The following is a 25,349-nucleotide window of genomic DNA, read 5'->3' as shown; positions in this document are numbered from 1 at the left end:
CATTTTCTGCAGTTTGTGAGCAGCCAAGAATGTGAAGTTTTGGTGCAAGCAGTAAGTGATTTCTCTGCAGTTGACATGGATGATCTTGTGGAAGTTCTTGATAATTATGGCTGTAGAAAAAGAATCACCGCTGAGACTCTTTCAACAATCCTTGATGAAATAGCACATATAGAGCTTGTCCAAAAACCAATGTTTGTTATTGACTGTTGGAGGGAAATCACCCATCCTCACCTTGCCCTCACTCCAGAGCCACTGACAAAGTTGTTCTCGGACCTGCAGCCAACTTCAAAAAAAGTCTGCCAACTTCTGAAATTTTCTCTTGATTTGACACCAAAGCTAAAGGAAGTGGTAAATCATCTGAAACGATTTATCAGAGAGTTGGATGACATTAAACTTCAGAAATTTCTGCGATTCTGCACCGGATCAGATCTTGTAGTGACAGACAGTATTTATGTGGAGTTTCAAGCTATGACAGAGTTTACAAGAAGACCAGTTGGACACACGTGTGGGAAGATTCTGCAAATAGCTGCCAGCTATGAAAACTTCCCAGATTTCCGTTCTGAATTTAATGCAGTTCTGGAAAGCAATGTCTGGGTAATGGACATTGTTTAGACTCCCACAGGCACAGCAATTCACTATGTTTGAACTATTTATGCAGACTAGAGCAGAACTGCAAAGGTTAAGAATACATATTTCAGCTCTATACAAAATACTCCTTCTTGTTCTTTTATAATTAGAAAGAAGTTACCATATTTGTGTCAGAAGCCCAGTTTTGGCTACAAATCTTCCAGTCTCTTTTATCATCCAGTTCCACGATACACTGGTACAATCACAAAACAAAATGAACTGGCAAACTGTCCGTTACCATATCTAAAGCTATTTTCACAAAATCCAAATTCTCCAGTAGCATAACAGAAACCTTGAGCAACAACAAAAATAGTGCTCATTAGAGATGTATGCAATATAAAGAAAATGTTCTTTCATGTTTTCTTTAATGCACCCAGTGAAAGATTTTGTTTAGTTAAGTTGTGTGAAAGTTAGCTTACATCACATTTATCCATTTTGTGCAAAGCCAAATACTTTTGTAAGGACTAAGACAAATTTATCCTGATGTTATATTGTAAGTATTACAGGCAGTTGTTAGACACTGTTTTGCTAGTTGCCAACAGGAATTTGCATAATTTTGCACATTTGCATTAGTCATGCTTGCGATATTTTGCTTTATATGCCCTTGTTAGTTTAAATGATCAAAGTTTGGTATTTGCTGTTGGATGCTCAAGTACCACATACGTACACATTTGTGAACGCACATGTTTTTAGAATATATTCATGCTTTTCCACTGTTTTCTTAAATGGTGTGTTGTTTCTAAACATTCATCCAAGAAAATGTTGCAAGCTGCAAAATAAATTCACAGTTTTGAAGACATTTTGTCATTGCACAGACACTATACAGTGCAGTGTCCAAGGGCTGTGATTATTCTTTCATTCTTATGCCAAATTTTCATGTTCTCTAGTATTAGTTTCAAGACGAAAAAGAATGTCCTTGTTACCCATGGAAATTTTGGACGTTTTATTGTATGCATGCTCTTAAGCATTAGCGCTTAACAACAGCTGACTTGAGGAATTTCTCATGCAATTGTCAGTGTTTGTGATCTTGTACACTAAGTCTGATGTATGACACAAGGCTGTATGAGATCTACACGTTATTTTTAAAAGTAGTGCTATTCTTGTTCCAGGACAGATTTATCCTGATGTTATATTGTAAGTATTACAGGCAGTTGTTAGACACTGTTTTGCTAGTTGCCAACAGGAATTTGCATAATTTTGCACATTTGCATTAGTCATGCTTGCGATATTTTGCTTTATATGCCCTTGTTAGTTTAAATGATCAAAGTTTGGTATTTGCTGTTGGATGCTCAAGTACCACATACGTACACATTTGTGAACGCACATGTTTTTAGAATATATTCATGCTTTTCCACTGTTTTCTTAAATGGTGTGTTGTTTCTAAACATTCATCCAAGAAAATGTTGCAAGCTGCAAAATAAATTCACAGTTTTGAAGACATTTTGTCATTGCACAGACACTATACAGTGCAGTGTCCAAGGGCTGTGATTATTCTTTCATTCTTATGCCAAATTTTCATGTTCTCTAGTATTAGTTTCAAGACGAAAAAGAATGTCCTTGTTACCCATGGAAATTTTGGACGTTTTATTGTATGCATGCTCTTAAGCATTAGCGCTTAACAACAGCTGACTTGAGGAATTTCTAATGCAATTGTCAGTGTTTGTGATCTTGTACACTAAGTCTGATGTATGACACAAGGCTGTATGAGATCTACACGTTATTTTTAAAAGTAGTGCTATTCTTGTTCCAGGACAGAGTTTTAGAGTTTTCGCTGTCTTCTTGGATTTACAATGACAGTGTTTCTTGCAAAATATTTTCAATAAAATGTTACTTTTACCACTTCATTTATATTGTAGTTCTGAGTCTTATGATAAAGTTCAGTATCCATTTGAACCATATCCGTAACCTGACCTTGAGCCTTCATTTCTTATGTCTTACATGTAGCTTTGCTTGCAGAAGTTGATTATTTTCCAAAGTTATATACCAAATTAAAGGGTATGTTGGTGACCGTTGCAGCCATTGTTCTGTCAAATTGTTGCTGGTATACCATGAATAAAAATTAAACTTTGGGCTATATGTCTTATAATTGTATGAATCATGTTAGATTAATTAGCTTTGTACAAGACAGCTCATACTGCATCAGTATGGCAATGACTAATTTAATTAAAGCCAAAATCTTACAATAACATTACAGTACAAAGATGACAGTAAAAGGTGATGCTTCATTTTATTTCTACTAAAAGCTCAAAATATGTAATAGCTTGATATATTAACACTGATGTGTTTATATAAATGTTATGTAGTTTAGACCCAAAAATGTGGAGTACATGCATCTATGATTTACAGAAACATATAATGATAAAATAATGTCCTGGTGCCTGGGTTGCTAGCCAGGAACAATATGAATACATGTGACAACAGAAAACACAATTAACAGAGCTATTTTATTCTTCTTATGGCAGATACATTTATACATTCACAAAATAATTGGATATCCACCATACTGTATTTGTTTTACTATGATCTATATCATAAATACTAGTTAGACTAAAATGATCTGCTATAAGCACTCTGAATTTACATTTAAAAAAAAGTATTCACAGAATGACATGAAAAAATGGCAAGCCTGTTTGCTTGTACCCAAAATGCATTTATCTGGAAAAGGTCTTGCACTAACTGCAACACAACACAGTAGGGTACTTGTAAGACATGGCAACAGTTATTAAATCATGTGATCAAGACCAACTGCAATATTTTATTTATATTAGCACATGTACATAGTGGATGTGTGCCATTTCTTAAATACTATGGAGTATTTCTTCTATTAACCTGATATACAGGTCAGCTGCAGCAAGTGGATCTACTGTGGCATCCCATTCATTTTCTACCATAAGTAGACAACAAAGTTCAAAGACAGTTTCATCACCGGGAAATCGACCTTTTGGAGTGCACTCTTCCATACAAACAGTGAGCTCCTCCATGTAAATAGGTTTCAGTCTGTCCTCAGCACTGTGCAGCTCTGGGAATGAGTACATCATGACTGGCCGGCCTGGTGCAGCACCACCACTTGATCTTGGTCGAATTTTGTCGAGTTCCATGTGTTCACAACTTCATCAAGCTCATCCTACAAAGAAAGTAGCGCAGAATAAAAGAATGAAACAAACTGTGTACCAATAACTCTTTTTTACATTACATTACATTTAGCAGACGCTTTTGTCCAAAGCGACTTACAAATAATGTGGTACATAGAACAAATATAGTCAAGCCTTAAAGGAGGCCAAAGGGTAACTCTTGCCAAAGTTAAGGCTTTTGAAGTCATCAATAGACAGCAGGAATTTTCATTCAAGTAACCTCTAATCAATCTAAAAACAAGCAGTAACTACAAAGTAGCACTTTCACCAATCAGCAATCACCAATAAGTGTAACCATTTATTCTGGGTGTTCAGTAATTCCACAAACAAAATTCCAAAAACTCATTTGCTCCATGCACCTGTCCTGAGAAAGTTGCAGTTAGTCTAAATGATATCCATCCATTTTGCTTCTATTTATCCTTTTAAATGAAAATTATATTACTTGTGAAAAACTAAGATTTTCCATGTCAAAGAAAAATCAAAATAAAAAGATTTTATAATTACTAATAACACTACTATATTGATTTATCATACTTCTACAACTGAGGCATTACAGAGGATGAGGACACTTTTACCTGAACAAGATTAAGAAAGCAGAACTGGATAAGACTTTTGTCCAAAAAGTCTCCTGTGAAATGACCATCATCCTGAAACGTTTTAAATAAGTTCATCCAGAACTGTGCACTCTGCTTGCGGAGGGTAGCCCACCATCCTTCAATGCGCTGGTTGTTTGATATAAGAAACTTCTCTGCCCTGCAAAACTGTCTGTGTGATTTCTACGCAAAAACATTTGCATTTGTTCTACACAACCATTTTCTTTGCCCCTATCAGCACATACTCTCTCTGGACATCCATTCATGCATGAAACTGTTTTCAAAAAGTAACTTGCAACCAATTTAGGGTCATTGTTTGTGATATAGGCCTCCAGCCATAAAACATAGCGGCTAAAACCGTCTATGCATCCATTGATGGCAATGCCATAGGGTTTTAATTTGTCATAGCCGTCCATGTGCCAAAGCGAATTTGGTCCTCTGCAGCTGTACTGACGTCTTCTCAAGCGTCGAGCTCGTCTTAATTCCACACCTTGTGGATTCTTTCTTCTGAAGAGCCCTAGTCTTTTACAAATTCTCTTTAGGGTACGAACACTTATAAGTGTCTGATTATTATGAGCTAAAATTGCAAGTATTTCTTTGTTACTGAAAGACAGTCTGAAGTACAATCGAATTAAGTCATCTAACTCTGACATTGCAGGCACCGTTTCTGTCACTTTTTTTCTGTTTCTGTTCTTTTTTTCTTTGTGAGAGTGGTTGCTTGCTTTTGCAGAAATTGAAGATGGCAATTCAGTCTCCATAGGAGGGGATGTAATTTGCCAGAGCTGCGTCATCCATCAGTGCTATGACATCACTGTCAATCTGCAGAGAAGAAGAAAGAAAAGAATAATTTTCTTCAAAGTTCACATTGCAAAACAATTCAATTCTATTTATACAGCACCAAATCACAACAAAAAGTCACCTCAAGCTGTGTCAGTGTCTCCAATTAACAGGAAAACCATGTATTCTGGGACAAATACAATAATGGGATAAGAGAGCTACAGTATGGCCTTTAAGCAAACAAAAGAAAGTATAAATCAAACTCTCTCACTGCATCCAGCAGTAAATAGTCATGTGTACACATAATTCCATTGAGCAAATGGTTTAGTGTTTGCTGGCCGGTATTATTCTGTTATTTTTATTTATGTATTTGTTTGTTTGTTTGTTTTTATTTGCCTTCATGTGTACATTACGCCCGGTAACAGTCATTCGTGCGGTCAAAGTTCAGGGAGCTTAAAACATAGCCAACATTAAGCTTGTTTTTAGTTGTAGTGCAGCGTGAGTGTAGCCTCCTATTTCCATATTCTATAGAACTGACACAGAATTCTAGCTAGAAGAAGTTCACACCCCGGTGGTATACGTCGATCGGTTGATGAAGGACGGGATACAACCGCTTGCTAATTGTGGTCATAGCGATCAATAGCGGTCAAAGCGGTCAATAGCGAACCAGTGAAATTCTCAGCACGGTTCTAGTCAGCAGCCTGGCGCTGCACCGGGCTGAGAATTAGTTAGGCTAGCTTAGAGTATAAATTGTGATTTCAGTCTTGAACAGTCTTAAACTGATATTAGCAGGCGGCTAGTGCTCATAACGTGCTGCATAATTGCCGTAGTAAACACACTCAGTTCAAACTGAAAAGAAGTACAATAATACTCAAAAACCCGTCAATTCACCGACTTTGATGTAATGTGAGACGTGGCCTATTTGCACAACAGTATATGTTAACAAACATGCTAACAAGTAACGGTAACTTGCTGAGAAAAAAAGTGCCAGCCGACAAACTGTCTTTGTTACTCACCTTCTGCTCTTCCATTATTGAAATGGTGTCTTCTGGCACCCCTCGCCCACGTAGAAACTCACTTAAATCAGACATTTTCCGTCCACAGGTTGGTTCACCAACTGCACGCCTCTACATGTCTCTGTCATTAAGATGATGACTTCCAAGTGTTGGGGAGGTGCAAGGATAGATGATTCATTTTAGGTGTTAAGCGCCATCCAACATGGGGCATCGGTCAGAATGCCTGGTAGAGGAATGATGAGGAGACAATGGGCTTGGTTATCGAATTGTATTCTTAGAGGTAATTCAAACAGGTAGCAATTGCCACTCAAAGGTTTTAGGAGGCTCACTGACCTTCAGGTCGTGCCACAGGAATCTTAGGAGGTGACAATCCTCAGGGAGGAGGCGGACCTGATGAAACATCCCCTTGATGTCTCCGCTGACTGCCACAGGGTGTTCACGGAACCTCACAAGGACGCCCAGAAGGGAGGCGCCAAGGGTGGGGCCAGGCAGGAGAGACTGGTTGAGCGTCTGTCCCTGGTATTGGTGTGAACAGTTGAAGACCAGGCGGTTCTTCCCATTGTGGCTCACAAGGTGATGAGGGATATACCAGCTTTCCTTCGAGGAACTCTCCTCGCTAACTTCCTTCACCACACCGGCTTCCATGAGCTTGTTCATTTCAGTCTTGTACGCATCTGCTTGCTGGGGGTCTCTGAGGAGGCACCTCTCCGTGCTACACAGCAAGGGCATCACTGACTCTTTAGGTGAACACAGTGGCGGCATACTTGCATGGCGCAGCAGGGGAGTAGCATACCGGTGGACTCCTTCCACTTTGACGCGGACCGTCTTAGCTTCGAGCAGAGCGACTGCCTGCTTGTCCTGCTTTGACCTGGTTACTTCCTTCTCTCGCTGGTGAGGTACTGTGTCCACTTGCCAGAGCTGTTGGATGTGCTTGAAGAGCTCTTCTGGCGGTGGGGTGGCAGAGATGAACAGACACTCTGTGGAGTGTGATGGCCGCCCCATGAGTTGGACAGGGCCTTGAAGAGTCCATCCCAGGCGAGTATGGACAGCTGCCGGGCTGCCAGGCGGGCCGAGTCGTACAGGTTCGACAGGGGTTATTAGGTGAGGCTGGTCAGAGCCGATCAGGAGGCACGGCTTGACTCCTTGGAATGCAGGTAGGGGGATGCCACGCAGGTGTCTGAATTTGCGCTGACGTTGCTCAATAGGGTAGGTGTATTGAGCTAAGGTGAGACGGCTTGCTGTGAAGGCACCATCTATCCTGTAGCTGACCTGCGGTGTGGCAGCAGGAGAGACGCGGAACGAAACCGTGTGTCCGTGGAGTACCTGGATATCTTGACAGACTGTGTGTAGTGGTAGGGCTTCAGGAGTTCCCCGTATGGCGAGGGGCTTAGCTGCGGAGGTCAACAGCATTGTCCTCTCAGACCCGTCGTCGAGGATCGCGAAGGTGTCGAAGGTCCTTCCACCACAGTGCACGAGCACAGGCACGACCTTCAGCAGGGCACGGTTGCTTGCTCCGGGTCTGTCGAGGTAGAGCGTGTCAGAGGCAGGGCTGTTTACGGCGCTATCTCTGTGAGTCTTGTCCGTCCTAATGTTTATCTCGTGGAGGGCGAGGAGATGCTTTCCTTGACAGAGGTTGCAGGGTTTCTTGAGCGTGCACTGTGCTGCCTGGTGTGCTGGGGCGCAGCGCCAACAGCGCTTATTGACTTGGATCCACTCGCTTAGCTGATCTTTGGAGAGCTTGGCAACATCAGTGCACTGACTGAGGTAGTGCTCAGTGCTCTCACAGTAGGCGCAGTAGGCCTTGTTCTTTGGTTTCTTCTTCGCAGGTGACTGGGAGGTGGACTGTAGGACCTCACCCGCACCATGCAGGACTGACACTGTTTTCTTTGCCTGACGGCTATCACTCTTTATGTTCTGCTTCTCTTTACTGCATTTCTCAGGGGCTAGCTCATCGGTGCCTTGACACCACGATTCATGGCGGAGCCACTCTGACAGGTTGTACAACGTGTGGGTGGCTCTGGAGTGCTTTAACTGATATCGGCGAAAGTTGGCTCGTAGTTCAGGAGGGAGCTTGCTGAGAAGGTTGGCTGCATGTGAGCCGCAGTGGAGTTCAATCTCCCCTTCGGGTCCTACATTCTGCAATAGGCCCACGAGTGATTGGATCTGGAGTGAGAACGCCTCGAAGGCGGGTATGTCCCGCGCTTGACTTCCGGGGCTCCCAGAACACTCCGTATCCTTCTAAGGGCAAGCTGATGGGGTTGGCCGAATTTATCATGTAAAGCAGCCATTGTGTCAGAGTAAGGCGTTGGTGAGTTTAGGTAGGCATCAGCAATGAGCTTAGCTTCATCTAGCTTCAGGTGGTCTATAAGTATTTGGTACTTAAAGAGTTCTGTAGCATTAGATGGGAGCAGGTTCCCCAGAGCTATTCGCAGCCGAGCAAAGTCACTAGGATCTGGGCGGGCCAACTTGGGGATAATGGGTTTTGGACCCCTATAATGTTCTTCAGGCACTGAGGAATGCAGAGGTAGGTGGGGTGTAGGCGCCGCAGGTCCCACTCTGTAGGATAATGCTGGAGGGTAGGCTGAGCTAGGCGCTGCAGCCCATGGCCTGGCATAGGCTGGAGCAGGATGAGCGATTGGCTGTGAGTGTGATACGGGGTGTTGAGGTAGCTGCTGGGGGTACTCTGCATGCGCGTAGTAGGCTGGTACCCTTCTACGAGGCACAGACATGGGAGGTGAAGCGTGAGACCGCATTGGAGGTGGACGCTTGTAAGGCGTGTACACAGGTTCTAATGAGGCATAGGAGGGTTGGCTGTAGCCTTGCTTTGGTGCCTCAAGCTTTAGGTTGTATATGCCTTCGTGCAGTTCCTCCTCGGGCTTGCACCACACTGGAGGGTCGGGCCACTCTTCCTCTTCCTCCTCCTCCGCCTTAGGCTCTACCGCGTGGGAATGATGTGGATCTGCAGTGCTGCATGGAGGAGGTTGGTGCGTGGGGTAGTTCGACGCGGGGGCATTGGACTGCCCAATGTCTGTTCTCAGTGAGCGTGCCACATCTATTAGCTGTTTGATCTCGCTTCGTGCCTTGTTGAGCTCCGCTATGCCTGACTCAAAGTAATGCCTTGTTTGGAGCAGCTTAGCGTTCTCCTCTTGCATGGCTCACAACTCTGCTGAGGAGTGGGGGGATAGGTGTGAGCATTGCAGGTGGTGGTATTTGGGTAGGAGGTCATCGCTGATCAGATCTCTCCTCTGGAGGCAGCTGATGGCTAGCTGAGGAATCTCAGTGTAAGCAGCATCACTCTGGCGGCTAACAGGACGAGTCTGTGAGGTTAGGGGACTTGAATGACCTGAATGCATCCCCGTTGCGGGAGTTGATGAGCCCATGTGAGGGTCCACAACATAGTCATCAAGCCAGGGAGGTCGACGTATTTGCCGTTTGGGACGCACGTCAGGCATGGTCTCTTCACCAAACTCCATCTTGAATACGCTATCCGGCTCGAAGGACCAATGTTGGGGAGGTGCAAGGATAGATGATTCGTTTTAGGTGTTAAGCGTCATCCAACATGGGGCATCGGTCAGAATGCCAGGTAGAGGAATGATGAGGAGACGATGGGCTTGGTTATCGAATTGTATTCTTAGAGGTAATTCAAACAGGTAGCATTAATATTCACATTCTCAGGAAAGCGAGATGAGTTGACATTTCTCACAGTCTAAGAGGGTAGAGGAAACAAGAAATAGAAATAAGCCTCCTCAATAAACAAATCATTGTCCTCTTTTCTTGGCTTTATATTCAATGAAATCAGCAGTTTTCAATTATGCCGCTCAACATGATGCATATTTACATTTTGATTGGTTGTTCCATGAAACTTGTTTCACAAATTTGAGTTGCCTGCAATTTTCTTTGAATTTTAAGTGAGTTGCAGGACAATTTACATTGTATACCTCAAGTACATCTTAGCTTCATGTAGGATTCCAGCAAATAAAGTTGCTAGCAGGAGATTAGCATCAGGTATGTTTAATATTCTGGGGCGAGGTTGCAAAACTGGCTGATGCAGACATGACAAGCATTGATGACATTAGCCGACTGTGGTGCCCAAAACCAATCAAATTACTCTGCATTTAATTACACAGACATTTTGCAGAGTCCAGATGTCTCTGAAGAGCTCAAGCTAAAATGTAAAGTAATTGTATTCCATCCTCTTTATTTTTTCCCTTAATTTGGCATTGAAACATGATCTGTTCAATTATGAAACATCATTTCATCCTGATTTCATTCTGATTATTTGTAGCAGAATACAAGTGCATGCATAATTCAATTACACCCTTCTGAAAGCACAATAAAATTAAATTTGCCATTTCATCATTTCAGCAGTCTGTGAAGCCTTGAATGCTATTATATTCCTTCCACAAACCATATTGCAGGCATGTTCCAAAATGGAAATTAATACAGAGTGATTACAGTTTGGTTGATCTTAGAGCTGTATTGTTAATGGGCACAGGTGACAGAGCTCAGCACTATTTACATATTATATGCATGTAGCCTGTACTAGGGATATGTGCATTGGGGCACTCCCACACCTGACCAGCAGAGGGGGGCGGTGCACTGTGAATGCTTCGTGCCTGCAGGCTTTGTTTGAAGTCTCGTGGGAGCTGAGTAAATTCTCGTTTGGCTCGCTGCGAGCGAGATGCTGGGCTTTAAAGTCTCGTGAGATTTAGCCCAGATATCGTTTGGTTCACTGCCAGGGACACGTGCGGGCAGCGTGAGGAGCTCTTAAAACTTCAGCACAGCTGCTAATACTTCATTCGGGTTGGTTGGAGTAGATGCTGCTATACTAATTGGAGCTGGAAAAGTGAGCTGTTTTGTTCACAGTGAATCTGGTACGTGCTGTGGAAGCCCAGATGCAGATATTTGCTGTTCTCTGTTGTGAGACTAGGTTAATAAGTCATAGAACATTGCTGTTTGGCTGGCTTTAAAACATCCTCATTGGATACAGTGGGTAGCAGTATCCGGTATTGGACAGCAGTTTCATTGACAAGGGGCAAGTGGAGCCCTTTCAAGGCAAACGCATTAAATTGTTCAAGTATACAGACAGGTATGTGATTTTATTCAATGGGTTCAGGGCTTTCAGCAAAATTGTATAGCACTAATAGTGTGTCTTCTGTTTTAGGAGTGGTATCCCTGGCATGTGGAAAAAAAGTTAATTACTGTTCTTTCCTTACCATTATTTCTCAATAGAAAATAGATTTATTAAAGATGGATTTTTAACTGAACTACGCCTTAAATGAGTCAAGTGCCAACCATTCTTGTTTTAGTCAGTGTCGCATTTTTTTTATTAACAGTTCTGACTGTGGGAGGCCAGTTAAGGGGAGGAAACCAGTAGCTTACTTCTACCATAGTAATATAAACTAAGCTGAGAAACAAGCTTGAGGGTTCCTTTTTTTTTGTGGAGTGCAGTGTTTATTTAAATTTATAATTCATTTGGTGTTTTGCTTAATTTTGTTGTTTACTTGTGTTTTTGATTTATTTATGTATATTTTGTTTTGGAGTGTTTGTTTGCATTCAGGCCCTTAATCCTTGTAAATCCCTGTTTTGTCTTGTTTTTTGTTTTATGGTTGTACTACTGGCCTTCCAACATACTCTTGCTACATGGCCACTGACTCCTAAATTTGTGTCATTGCTATACCGTGAACTCTGGTCCTGGTCAAGTTTTATTGTGTGTTGTATATTTTATGAGCCGAGGATTATTCTAATAAAATTGTGTAAAATCAGTCATCACTCTCCTTAATTCACTCTTGGTAATTCACCAAATGGCTTACCAACCCTGAGTGGGAAAGCACTAGTTTGGGTGACTCTCTATAACCTAAAGGTGGCAGTATAGCTGCTGTTTAACTGTTTTTGGGACAATTTAAGGGAAGTGTTTTGTGGGCCTCGGCCTCACGGCTTACATGCATATGACACTTTCTGATGAGACTTGAGATCCTGATAGAGACTAAAATGTTTACTTGAAAGTGTTAACAGCATTGTGCAACAGTCAATTACACACTTCATTTTTCAGCATCAGGAAAAAGCAGAGAAGATCAACAGAAAATGATACAGAAGCCTTAACAACTGCATGTGTCTACATTTTGCCTTTATTACAGCTCATTCTTCAACTTTTTCAAACATAAATCTGCATATTTTTCCACAACTTCAGATTTAAGTCTTAGAAGTTGGTAGTGCAAATTTAGACCCAACAGTCTTTGAAACCTTACTCCATATCTCAGATATCCAGCTTCAGTGTTCTAGTGCAAATTTATCTTTTCTGGGCTCTCTTTTCTTAGTTATGAAGTTTTGACAGCTAGTTGTCTAAAAGTGGACAGAAAATGGACAAACACTTTTTTTTTTTTTTTTTTTTTTTTTTTTTCACAGATCTGAAGCAACAGTGGAGCTTGATTTTCTCCTCTCTCAAATATGTACTGGTTATTTGAATCCACAGAAATATCCCCTTTAACAATTCTAGATGCACATGGGAGAGAAATGTTTGCTAAATGTGGCAGCTAAAGTCTGTTTGCTTGTGTGAATGTTAGCGCCCTCTGAAGAGGAACATAGTCACTTACATTTGGAACAGATTTTTTTGGGACATGGCTTTAAGACAGAAGAGTTATGCTGCTGCAGGGTGAGCAAAAGTAAAGAATGGACAAATTAAAGTAATTCATAGATTTGATATTTCTTATTAGAATACTGGTTGGGACTTATGTGAAACTTTTATATGTACAGTGGTGTGAAAGTGTTTCTTCCTGATTTTTTTTTTTTTTTTTTTTTTTTAATTCTTTTGCATGTTTGTCAGACTTGAATGTTTCAGATCACCAAACAAATTTAAATATTAGACAAAGATAACAAGTAAACACAAAATGCAGTTTATAAACGAAGGTCTTATTATTAAGGAAAAAGAAATACAAACCTACAGGACCCTATGTGAAAAAGAGATCGCCCCTTAACCTGATAACTGGTTGGGCCACCCTTAGCAGAAACAACTGCAATCAAAGCATTTGTTTCTGCTAACTGGCAGTGAGTCTTTTACAGTGCTGTAGAGGAATTTTGGCCCACTCATCTTTGCAGAATTATTGTAATTTAGCCACATTGGAGGGTTTCCGAGCATGAACCTCATTTTTAAGGTCATGCCACAGCATCTCAATCTTGGATTCAGGTCAGGACTTTGACTCAGCCACTCAAGTCTTAATTTTGTTTTTCTTAAGCCATTCAGGAGGTGGACCTGGTGTGATTTGGCTCATTGTCCTGCTGCGGAAACCAAGTGCGCTTCTGCCTGAGGTCATAAACATATGGCCAGACATTCTCCTTCAGGATTGTTTGGTAGACAGAAGAATTCATGGTTCAATATACCACGGTAAGTCATCCAGGTCCTGAAACAGCAAAACGGTGCCAGATCATCACACAACCACCACCACATTTTACTGTTAGTATGATGTTCCTTTTCATAAGTGCTGTTACTTCTACACCAGATGTAATGGGACATGCACCTTCAAATATTGTCTCGTCAGACCACAGAGTACTCTCCCAAAAGTTCTGCGGATCATCAAGATGTTTTCTGGCAACACTGAGACGTGCCTTTGTTCTTTTGGATCAGTGGTGGCTTTCATTTTGGAACTCTACCTTGCAGGCCATTTTTGCTCATTCCCCTTCTTATGGTGGAGTCATATCTGGAACTAGTGGAACCATATCTGAGGAAAGTGAAGCGTACAGTTCTTTGGAGGCTGCTGTGGGGTCTTTTGTGACCTATAGGATGTCGTCGCTGCACTCTTGGGGTAATATTGGTTGGCCAGCCACTCCTGGAAAAGTTCACCACACCCTCCAAAATAGCTGAATTACAACAGCAGAGAGGGAACATAGCGCAACAGAACAGTAGGCAGTGAACATGGAGAAACAGAACAGTAGAGAGTTAACGTGGTGAAACAGAAGAGCAGACAGTGACCATGGTGGAACACACAACAGACGACAGCGACTGTGGTGGAACACACAACAAACGACAGGGACCGTCACGGAACACATATAGAAAAGTAGATAGTGACCGCAGTGGAACACAATAGTAAAAACTGCACATAGTGAAAAATGCAACAGCAGGCAGTGAATGTGGTGAAACACGTACAGAACAGTAGACAATGAATATCGTAAAAAAGAACAGTAGACAGTGGTGGAACAAATACAGAACAGTAGGCAGTGAACGTGGTGAAACATGTAAAGAACAGCAGACAGTGAATGTGGTGGAACACAATAAAAGTGAAAATGGTGAAAAACAGTAGGTAGGGAACGCGGTAAAACACGTACAGAACAGTATGCAGTGAAACAGCAGATAGTCAACGTGGTGGAACCCACAACAGTAGACAGTGACTGTGGTGGAACACATGCAGAACAGTAGGCAGTGACCGAGTGGAACACAGAACAGTAGACAGTAATCGTGGTGGAACACACAACAGAGGACAGTGACCATGGTGGAACATGTACAGAACAGAAGTCAATGACTGTGGTGGATCAAGTACAGAAGAGCAGATAGTGACCGTGGTGAAACAGAAAAGCAGACAGTGACCGTTGTGAAACAAGAGTATACATTTACCATGGTGGAACACACAACAGAAAACCGTGACCGTGGTGGAACACGTATAAAACAATAGACAGTGACTGTAGTGGAAGACAGAACAGTAGACAGTGATCGTGGTCGAACACAACAGACGAGAGTGACCGTGGAGGAACACACAACAATGGACAGTGACCGTGGTGGAACACATACAGAACAATAGACAGTGATCAGTGAACATGGTGGAAAACGTACAGAACTGCAGGCAGTGACTGGTGTAACACAAACAGAACAGCAGACACTGACCATGGTGTTACATGTACAGCACAGTAGACAGTGACCATGGTGGAACACAACAGCAGACAGTGACTGTGGGAAAACAGAAGAGTACACAGTGCCGGTGCTGAAACACACAACAGTGTGGAACACGTTCAGAACAGCAGACAGTGACCGTGGAACACGTACAGAACAGTATGCAGTGACCATTGTGGAACATGTCCAGAACAGTAGGCAGTGACCGTGGTGAAAGACAGAACAGTAGACAGTGACTGTGGTGAAAGACAGAACAGTAAAGAGGCAATGAAGTAAAACATACAGAACACAAGACAGTGTCCATGGTGGAACACACAATAGGCAGTGACCAAGGTGGAACATGTCCAGAACATTAGGCAGTGACCGTGGAGGAACACGTACAGAAGAGCACACAGTGATCGTGGTGGAACACACAGAACAGCAAACAGTGACTGTGGTGGAACACAGAACAGCGGACAGTGACTGTGGTGAAATACACTATAGTTAGTGACCGTGGAGGAGCATGTACAGAAAAGCAGACAGTGAACATGGTGGAACACGTCCAGAACAGCAGACAGTAACTGGTGGAACAAACAACAGACGACAGTGACCGTGGCGGAGCACATACAGAACAGTGGACAGTGAAAATGGTAAAAAACAGTAGGCAGTCAACGAGGTGAAACAAGCACAGAAGAGAAGACCATTAACTTGATGAAACGCATACAGAACAGTAGAAAAGGAACATGGTGGAACACACAAAAGTAGACAGTGACCGTGGTAGAACACAACAGCAGACAGTGACCATTAGACTGTGACTGTGTTGGAAAACATACAGAACAATAGACAGCGACCAGTGACTGTGGTGGAACACGAACAAAATAGCAGGCAGTGGCCGTGGTGGAAAACAAAACAGTGACCATGGTGGAACACGTACAGAACAACAGACAACAACCAGTGACCGTGGTGGTTCACGTACAGAACAGTAGACAGTGACCGTGGTGGAACACACAACAGTAGACAGTGACAGTGGTGGAATAGATACAGAACAGTGGAGAGCGAACATGGTGAAAAACAGTCGGCAGTGAACGTGGTGAAACACGTATAGAACAGTGAACAGGTAAAGTGGTGGATCACACAACAGATGACGGCAAACGGTGAAAAACACAACAGTAGGCAGGGAACGTGGTGGAACACACAACAGACGACAGTGAGCGTGGTGGAACACATACAGAATAGTAGGTAGTGACCATAGTGGAACAAGACAGTGGACCGTGACCGTGGTGGAAAACACAAACAGACCACAGTGACTGTGAGGGGAAAATGTACAGAACGCTAGACAGGGAACATGGTGAAACATGTACAGAACAGTAGACAGGGGACGTGGTGAGACACACAGAACAGCAGACAGGGAACATGTTGAGACAGAACAGTATGCAGTGAACGTGTTGGAACGCACAATAGTAGGCAGTGAGCACTGTGGAACACGTACAGAACAGTAGAACGTGAATGTGGTGAAACACGTACAGAACGGTAGACCGGGAAGGTTGTGAGACACGTATAGAACAGTATGCAGTGAACGTGGTAGAATCTACAACAGTAGGCAGTGATTTTCGTGAAACGCGTATAGAACAGTAGACAGTGAATGTGGTGAAATACATACAGAACAGTAAAGAGTGCACCACGTACAGAACAGTAGACTGAATGTGTTGAAACACGTACAAAACAGATGACTGTGTCCGTGGTGAATCACATACAGAACAGTAGGCACTGACCTTGGTGGAACACGTACAGAACAGTAGGCAGTGACTGTGGTGGAACACACAACAGACGACAGTGCCCATGGTGGAACACACAATAGACTACAGCAACCTTTGTGAAACACGTACAGAACAGCGGAGAGAGTGAACATGGTTAAAAACGACAGTAGGCAGTGAAGGTGGTGGAACACACAGCAGACGACAGTGCCCATGGTGGAACACACAATAGACTACAGCAACCTTTGTGAAACACGTACAGAACAGCGGAGAGAGTTAACATGGTTAAAAACGACAGTAGGCAGTGAAGGTGGTGGAACACGTACAGAACAGTAGACCATGAACGTGGTGAAACACATACAGAACAGCGGACAGGGACCATGGTGGAACACAAAGAACAGCAGATAGTGACTGTGGTGGAGCACATAACAGCAGACATGACTGTGGTGGATCACACAACAGTAGACAGTGACCATTGTGGAACATGTACAGAACAGTAGATAGTGACCATGGTGGAACACACAATAGATGACAGTCACCGTGGTGGAACATGTACAGAACAGTGGACAGTCAACATGGTGAAAAACAGTAGGCAACGAACCTGGCACAACACCTACAGAACAGTAGATCGGGAACGTGGTAAAACACATACAGAACTGTAGGCAGTGACCGTGGTGGAACATGTACAGAACAGTAGACAGTGACCATGGTGGAACACACAACAGTAGACAGTGGCTGTGGCGGAACATGTACAGAACAGCAGACAGTGAACGTGGTGAAACACATACAGAACAGTGGACAGGGACCATGGTGGAACACGTAAGGAACAGCAGATAGTGACTGTGGTGGAACACACAACAGTAGACAATGACCATGGTGGAACACGTAGAGAAAAGTAGGCAGTGACCGTGGTGGAACATGTACAGAACAGTAGACAGTGACCATGGATGAACACACAACAGTAGACAGTGACCATAGTGAAAGACGTACAGAACAGTAAAGAGGGAACATGGTGGAACACGTACAGAACAGCAGGCAGTGACCGTGGTGGAACACAAAACAGTAGGCAGTGACCGTGATGAAACAGACAACACTAGGCAGTGACCATGGTGGAACACGAACAAAACAGTAGGCAGTGACCATGGTGGAACACGTACCGAACAGTAGACAATGACCCTGATGGAGCACGTACAGTATATAGCAGACAGTGACCCTGGTGGAACACACAACAGCAGACAGTGACCCTGGTGGAACACACAACAGTTGACAGTGACTGTGGTGGAACACGCACAGAAGACCAGGCAGTGACAGTGGTGGAACATGTACAGAAGAGCAGACAGTGACTGTCGTGGAACACATATAGAACAGACAACAGTGACCATGGTGGAACACAACAGACGACAGTGAAGACCATGAACATGGTAAAACATGTACAGAACAGTAAACACGGAACAGTAGACAGGGAACGTGGTGGAACACACAACTGTGACTGTGGTGGAACACGTACAGAGGAGGAGGCAGTGACCGTGGTGGAACACACAACAGTAGACAGTAACTGTGGCGTTTACATCACCAAGTAACGCAAGGTGGACAACATTATATTTCTAATGCGTTGTTTATTGAACACACACGACACGCTGACATGACTTGCACAGACTTGTAGACTGACTTACATATCTCGCGCTGCGTGCACATGGAACTCAGGGCTGTGTCACACATGCGCAGTATGCAATATTATGCACTTGAACATTTACATGACACCCCCCCCCCCCCCCTTTCAAGTATAGTAGGCATACACTATACAAACATTAACTGTTGGCATAACTTCTAACTATAGGTTTACTCTTGTACACCCACTTATCTCAGTTATCACTTGTAAACAAAATCTTCCATATACCCAACAAAACACATTCTTACAAAGTTTCTTCTTTTTTTTTCTTCCTTACAACAGTAACTAAGGGTCTGGGTAGACTACCACAGTCCCTTGAGATGAGGAGGGTTTTATTCTGCCCTTTTTGTCCATCATCTCAACTAACTTGCATACCTGGGGTTTGGTTTAACAGTCCGACCAAACCTGGTGACAACTGGAGTTGGGTGTTCAGGGGAACCAGGGGTGTCAGCAGGAGCACTGGCAGTGATTAAGCCCTGCTCAGCTGGCTCACGCTGTCCATCTTGATCCATCGGCTGAGGAACATCCATCTTTCGTGGTGATGACAGCTCCTGGTTGGCCAGCCGGATGTGGCGCCGGTTCCGTCGCGGTATGTCGCCTCGCTCCATCTCCATTGTAAAGGAACGCGGTGCAGCCTCCAGGCGCTGCACAGTTGCTGGTGTTGTCCAAGCCTTTTCTCCGTCGATCTTCAATCTGACTTTATCGCCAAAGGACAGTGATGGTAGAGGCTTGGCAGAGTACCTGCGGTTGTAGTACTTCTCATAGGACTGTTTTGCTTTTGCGTAATTTTTCTTGACGGTCTCTAGATTTGGCCACATTGGCCACAGGCTCTCTTTGAGTACAGGGAGTGTTGTACGGATTTCTCGACCCATTAGCAACTTGGCGGGACTTTGCCTAGTTGGTTCTGTTGGTGTTGAGCGGTAGCTCAGAAGAGCTAGATGAGGGTTGTCTTGCTTGAGAATCCACTTTGCCGTCTTCACAGCTCGTTCGGCCATGCCGTTGGACTGTGGGAAATGAGGGCTTGAAGTAACGTGCTGGAAGTCATAAAGTTTCTGAACTGTTCGGTTGAGAACTGAGGGCCGTTATCTGTCATGAGCTCCTCTGGAATCCCGTAGCGTGTGAAGATGCTTTTCAACTGTATGACGGTTTCTGAGTTTGTTTTTGGTAAGTGTAGGATCTCGAGCCATCTGGAGAAGTAGTCAATCACGATTAAGTAGTGACGACCTTTGAACTCACACAGGTCAGCTGCGAGCTTTTGCCATGGTAGATCTGGCAACGGTGTGGAGATCAACGGTTCTCTGCTTTGGCTCGGTCTGTAGATGTTGCAATGTTTACATGACGTTACAAGCTTCTTCACATCACTGGCGATGCCCGGCCACCACACAGCGCCATTGTACCGTTCTCTGCACTTGGTAAGGCCTTGGTGGCCCTCGTGAATCTTCTGCAACATGTAGTCTCTCATACTGCTAGGAATCACGATCTGCTTGCCACGTCGCAGCAATCCATTGGTCTCACTGAGTAAGCCACGCTCTTTGAAGTAGGTGCTTGCTCTGACAGCCACGCTCTTCAGGTATTCTGGCCACCCCTTTTGGACGTACTTGAGGACACCCTGGAGCTCATCATCTGTTCTTGTCTGGTCTTTTATCTGCTCGACGATCAGCTTCCTCACTCTCAGGTCGTCCTCCACTGAGTCCACATACGCTTTCACCTCCGCTTCTGGGTCACCTGGATTGGTTGCCTAGACAGGGCGCTGCAATGACTAAGTGTTTGCCTGGAACATATTCTGTGACTGGGTTAAACTTCATTAACCTGATAAGCAGGCACTGACAACGAATTGGTGTGGTGTCGAGGTCTTTTGAGTTGATTAGAGTTACCAGTGGCTTGTGGTCTGTAAGCAGCTTGTATCTCTCTAAGCCACAAAGATACTGGTAGAAACGCTCAGAGGCCCACACTCCTGCAAGGCACTCTTTTTCGATCTGAGCGTCTCTCTTCTCTGCATCAGTCAACATACGTGAACAGAACGCAACAGGCTTCAGGACTCCATCATGGCTCTGCAGGAGGACTCCTCAGAGCCTGTAACTGCTTGCATCTGCACTGACGATGGTCGGCTTCACCGGATCAAAGAACTCCAAGACTGGTGCTGATGGAATTAGCTGTTTCACTTCTGCGAACGCTCTGTCTTGCTGTGGACCCCAGCACCAATCACGCTCAGTCTTGAGTAGCTTGTTGAGTGGCTGTAACACCGTGGAGAGGTTTGGTAGGTAACGGCCTATGTAGTTCATCCCACGTAGCCGTCTCAGCTCACTCACGCTCTGAGGTGGTTCCATTGTTGTTATGGCTTTGACCCTCACTTGATTAGGGGCTATGCCGTCCTTGGTCATGACCTGTCCCAGGAAGTTCAGCTCTCCTCTTTTAGTGCCCCAAAATCACAGTTTTCAGCTAGTTCATACAGTTGCTTGACGAAGGTTTCCACACTCTCGCCTGGTTGTTGAACTCTTGAGTGGAACTTAGCATGCTCATAGATCATGTTTCGTTTTGGAATGAAATGTTTGTAGAATTTAGCCATTACAACATCATACTCATCTGCATCCGTTGCATTAGTAAACGTGAAAGCCTTGAAAATGTGCTCAGCCTCCGCTCCCATGGAATAAATCAATGCATTCACTTGCACTTTTTCCTCTTCCTCCGTAAGTAGTGAAGCTATGCGATACCTGCCGAATCTTAGCTTCCAGTCAGGCCATGCTTCAGGCTTTGAGAAATCAAACTGCTCCGGTGGGGTAAACTTTGCCATGGCGATGCACACTCTGGTTCTTCTCACTCACGTCCGACGTTTTTCATCCAGTTTTCCTCTGACACCATGTGGCATTGTAACAGAGCTCTCGTCCGTTCCATGCTGTAAGCTATTGTAAGGGACATAAATACAAGACAACCTCCAAGTTTTAAAGACTCTTTTATTGTTACCCACATGGCTGCAGTGGCAAACACCAGGTGGACCTTTTTGAGACTCTGCAAAACAAATCAAAACAATTGTGAAAATCTTGCACTGTTCAGGGTGGCCAACTGATGGTGTAGAGAATGACCAATTTATCTATGACTCTATTTATTTGAAATAACTGTCTTGAAATGAGTTTGACTTACCTGCTTGTTCCAGCATGGCAGTAGCCTGTTGCAGGTCAAAGGATCCAAGCCTAGGGGGTTCATGGGTTATGTAGTCTTGGGGTTGTACTATAAGTGGAATGTTCCATCTCCCATGCTTGAGCAGGGGGAGGGGGACCAGCTTTCAGGGTTCCAAATAGTAGTGTTGCAGTAGGAATGTTTTAATATTAAATGTTTTATATTTATATTAAAATATTGATTAACTAATAAAGTAGATTAACTAAAGTAAAATTTATAAATATAAATTGAATTTGTATGTTTTAAAACTTACCTGCAAACTTACCTGTGGTTGGTTGAATCCAATAGGGTAAGGGGTTTGTAAAATGGAGAACTCGCATGTTTGGTTAGAGGGTGAAGCTGGCTTGGTGTGCAGTTCTGTTTGTAAGGCCATGGTTGAAGGCATTTTTTTGATATGAGTTTGTATCAAGTTGATCAGTTTATTTTGTTTTGTTTTCCCTTTATTTTCATTTTCATTTTCATTTTTGTGCACTTTTTACTGTGGACTTAATAAACCTTCCTGCATCGGAACTTCCAGTTTTCCAGTGTTTTTAAACCTCCACTCAGCTATCCTGTAACAGGCATTTACATCACCAAGTAACGCGAGGTGGACGACATTATACTTCTAATGCGTTGTTTATTGAACACACACACGACACGATGACATGACTTGCACAGACTTGTAGACTGACTTACAGATCTCACGCTGTGTGCACATGGAACTCAGGGCTGCGTCACACATGCGCAGTATGCAATATTATGCACTTGAACATTTACGACAGTAACCGTGGCGGAACACACAACAGTAGACAGTAACCGTGGTGGAACATGTACAGAACAGCAGATAGTGACGGTGGTGAAACAGAACAGTAGACAGTGATGGTGGTGAAACATACAACAGTGACCGTGGTGGAACACGTACAGAACAGCAGACCGTGAACGTGGTGAAAAACACAACAGTAGCCAGTGACTGTGGTGGAAAACGTACAGAACAGTAGACCGGGAACGTGGTGAAACACATACAGAACAGTAGACCAGGAACATGGTGAAACATGTACAGAACAGTAGACCGGGAACGTGGTTAAACATGTACAGAACAGCGAATGTGGTAAAACTCACAAGACATAAGCAGCATTTTACATCTAGAACATTGTGGAACACAAGATGGTAGACACTGAACATGGAACACATACAGCATTATAGATCTGGAACATGGTGAAACATACAAAATAGCAGATATTGAACATGGTGAAACACAGGATAGTAGACATTGAACATGGTGGAATAAATACAGGATGATACATATATGTATGTGAGTCTGTTCCAAATAAGGGAAAAACTAAATTGTTAAGACAGGCAGCACATTAACATAGTCACAACCAAAAAAATTAATTCTCAACAAATATTTGGAAATTGGGATCTCAAAAATCACTCAAACTCTACATACTGAAAATAAACAGACTTGCTGCTGTTCTTACCATAACTCAGATGGAGTCTTATCAACAAAGTCTTCCCTGAATCAGATATAACAAAGAAAAATAAACATCAGTTAATTTTGCTCAGTCATTTAGATAAACACTGTCAGTATGAGCTGACAATTATAAATACACTGCAACGTAACATTAATCTACCTGGCATTTTAAAGTCATGGGCGTTCAATGGTTATGCTGGTTTACCTGCCTTGTTTGGGATGCAGTAGTGGGTCCGGATACGTCCTTTTTAATAAACTGTAGGGGTGTAATGTGACAGTATGGGATGAATATATGTACCTTTACACCAATAAATATGATTATTTCTTTCCTCCTAAATATCCGCTAAAGCAGGTCACACTGAGCATCTGAAGTCAGCGTCTGAAAAATTCAAGGATACACCTGCAGCGCCAGCATCTCCAAAGATTACTCACAGAAATCCCTCCATTTTTGCTAATGTTAGTGATAGCAAGCGAACACTGCCTAACTCGCTAACCACGAAAAAGCAAAAGTACAAAAGAAACAAGCACACAGGTTGATTAATCACTGTTGAACACAGTGCTGCACACAGATTCCAGATAAACACAGTGTGGGTCACTGGCGGGGTACGAATGCCATTTTAGTTTGGACGAAAAAGCCATTTCACCGCATAAAGTCTACAGTTTCGCAAGTCGTCTGCTAAACTGAAATGTGTCTATCCTACCTATCTGCATTTTGTCAGAGATGTTTCCAGCATCAGTTTATTAAGGAGATTTAATTTTATTAGATTTAGTTTTAGTAGTTTGATACTTGCCTACAAGTAACTTGCCAACGTACTTGTAGCCGTGAGCCAACACATTTCACAGACTGTGGAGCTGCGTCTCTAACAGCAGCTCAAAATGAATTAACACACAAACGAATTGTGTGCAGAACACATGTTTAATCTGCACAATTAAACTATTCTCCTTTTACTTTTCACCAGCCTGCACAACGATTGCAGAGAGGAAATCACCGTCACTGTCTCAAACCACTCCCCACTGCCTGCATAGTGCACTACTTTAACAACAACAGTGACAGTGTTAGAGAGTTGGCTAACCCATTGTAAATAATTTTTAAAAATTAGTTCAGAGATATCATGCATTCTTTGGGTGAATATGCTGCTATGCCTTGATCTAGACAGTGCACTGCACAGAGAAGAGAGAGTGATTTGAGACGAAGCCTCAAAAAGTCTAAAGGCCGTTCATGTCGCTTTTTGGAAAACAAAAATGCAGTTTTAGTTAGGATATTAAACGTTAGCAGTGCTCATGAATACAGATCGGATAACCGTTAACTGAGTCTGAGCTTTTGAACTGTTTTTGAAAAGTTTTTAAAGACGCAGCTCCACACATGAGAACACACTGTTAACAGCTACATATCAAGTGTTCAAACTCAAAAACGACTCAACTGTAAACAGTTAAAAATGATCAGTCATTGTGCTCTTACTTATGCAATCCTTCCTTCAGATGTTATGCATGTGGTAAAAACTTCTTCTTCGCGCCAATGTCCTTAGTCACGTAGTGTCCCAAAAAGTCTTAAAATAGTTGCGTATAGTCACGTTGATGTTCCTCAAATTTCTAAGCAATGTTTCTGCAAAATTCTGAGTATAATAAATACACAAAATATTGGGCTGTACTTATTCTTGTAACTAAGCAAAGTTCAAAAAGTGTAATTTTAGGTAAAATATTTTCATTTCAATAAGCAATAATTAATGGACTCAAGTCTGAGTCTGAGCCCCGTTTCTCTGTGGACCAGAATGAACAGGGTTTTAGAATAAGCGCCTCCATCGTCCCCCGTGTTAAATATGAACGTTCAGATCCCGATACGTTTAGTCCTGAGAACATTCTTCTATCTAACACCATTGGATCCAGTGAATTACAAGGTGGTTAAAGAGCTGAAATATGAATATCGCTGTATGTGAGCTAAAACTACTGCGCACTGAATTCACCTCATTAGACTGGCAGCCTCCTTAAGATGATTTTGGCAGTAAACGTGGGATATCCGTGATATAAATGCACAAACAATACAGACCAAACATATCTTTTGGTTGTCTTTACTCATACATGCTGAACGCACAACCTCATGCAGCAGCCTCTTAAGTTTTTGCCTCTTTTTGTCCACTCTTGTTCATTACAGAAACTCCTGACAAACAGCTTTGCTCTATTGCCCCCTAGTGGTTCTCCAAAATACCTATTTACACATTACTACAAAACATTTCCACGTTCAGACTGAGGGCAGATGAGAAGGAGTCAGAACTAAATCACCAGGTTTCCCTGCAGATCGGAGAA

At 43.0% G+C, this 25,349-nt stretch overlaps 1 protein-coding gene and 1 long non-coding RNA gene across 2 annotated transcripts; both read right to left on the bottom strand.

The window, feature by feature from the left end:
- Positions 1-3,716: 3,716 nt before the first annotated feature.
- LOC119263092 lies at positions 3,717-6,677 on the bottom strand. Its single transcript, XR_005130104.1, has 4 exons — positions 6,478-6,677; positions 6,145-6,367; positions 4,334-5,170; positions 3,717-3,751 (listed from the first exon to the last, which is right to left on the bottom strand). It is a non-coding gene; the product is annotated as an uncharacterized LOC119263092 (long non-coding RNA).
- Positions 6,678-13,844: 7,167 nt separating this feature from the next.
- LOC119263251 lies at positions 13,845-21,752 on the bottom strand. The gene is made up of 3 exons (XM_037538013.1): positions 21,563-21,752; positions 18,800-21,430; positions 13,845-13,998 (listed from the first exon to the last, which is right to left on the bottom strand). The coding sequence occupies exons 2-3, from the start codon at positions 19,417-19,419 to the stop codon at positions 13,845-13,847; spliced, it is 774 nt and encodes a 257-aa protein (XP_037393910.1). The 5' UTR covers positions 19,420-21,430; positions 21,563-21,752.
- Positions 21,753-25,349: the final 3,597 nt, after the last annotated feature.

This window comes from Pygocentrus nattereri, chromosome 1, assembly GCF_015220715.1.
Source record: "Pygocentrus nattereri isolate fPygNat1 chromosome 1, fPygNat1.pri, whole genome shotgun sequence".
NCBI lineage: Eukaryota > Metazoa > Chordata > Actinopteri > Characiformes > Serrasalmidae > Pygocentrus > Pygocentrus nattereri.
Note: the sequence above shows the minus strand (reverse complement) of the source record. Positions and strands in the feature narration are given on the sequence as shown.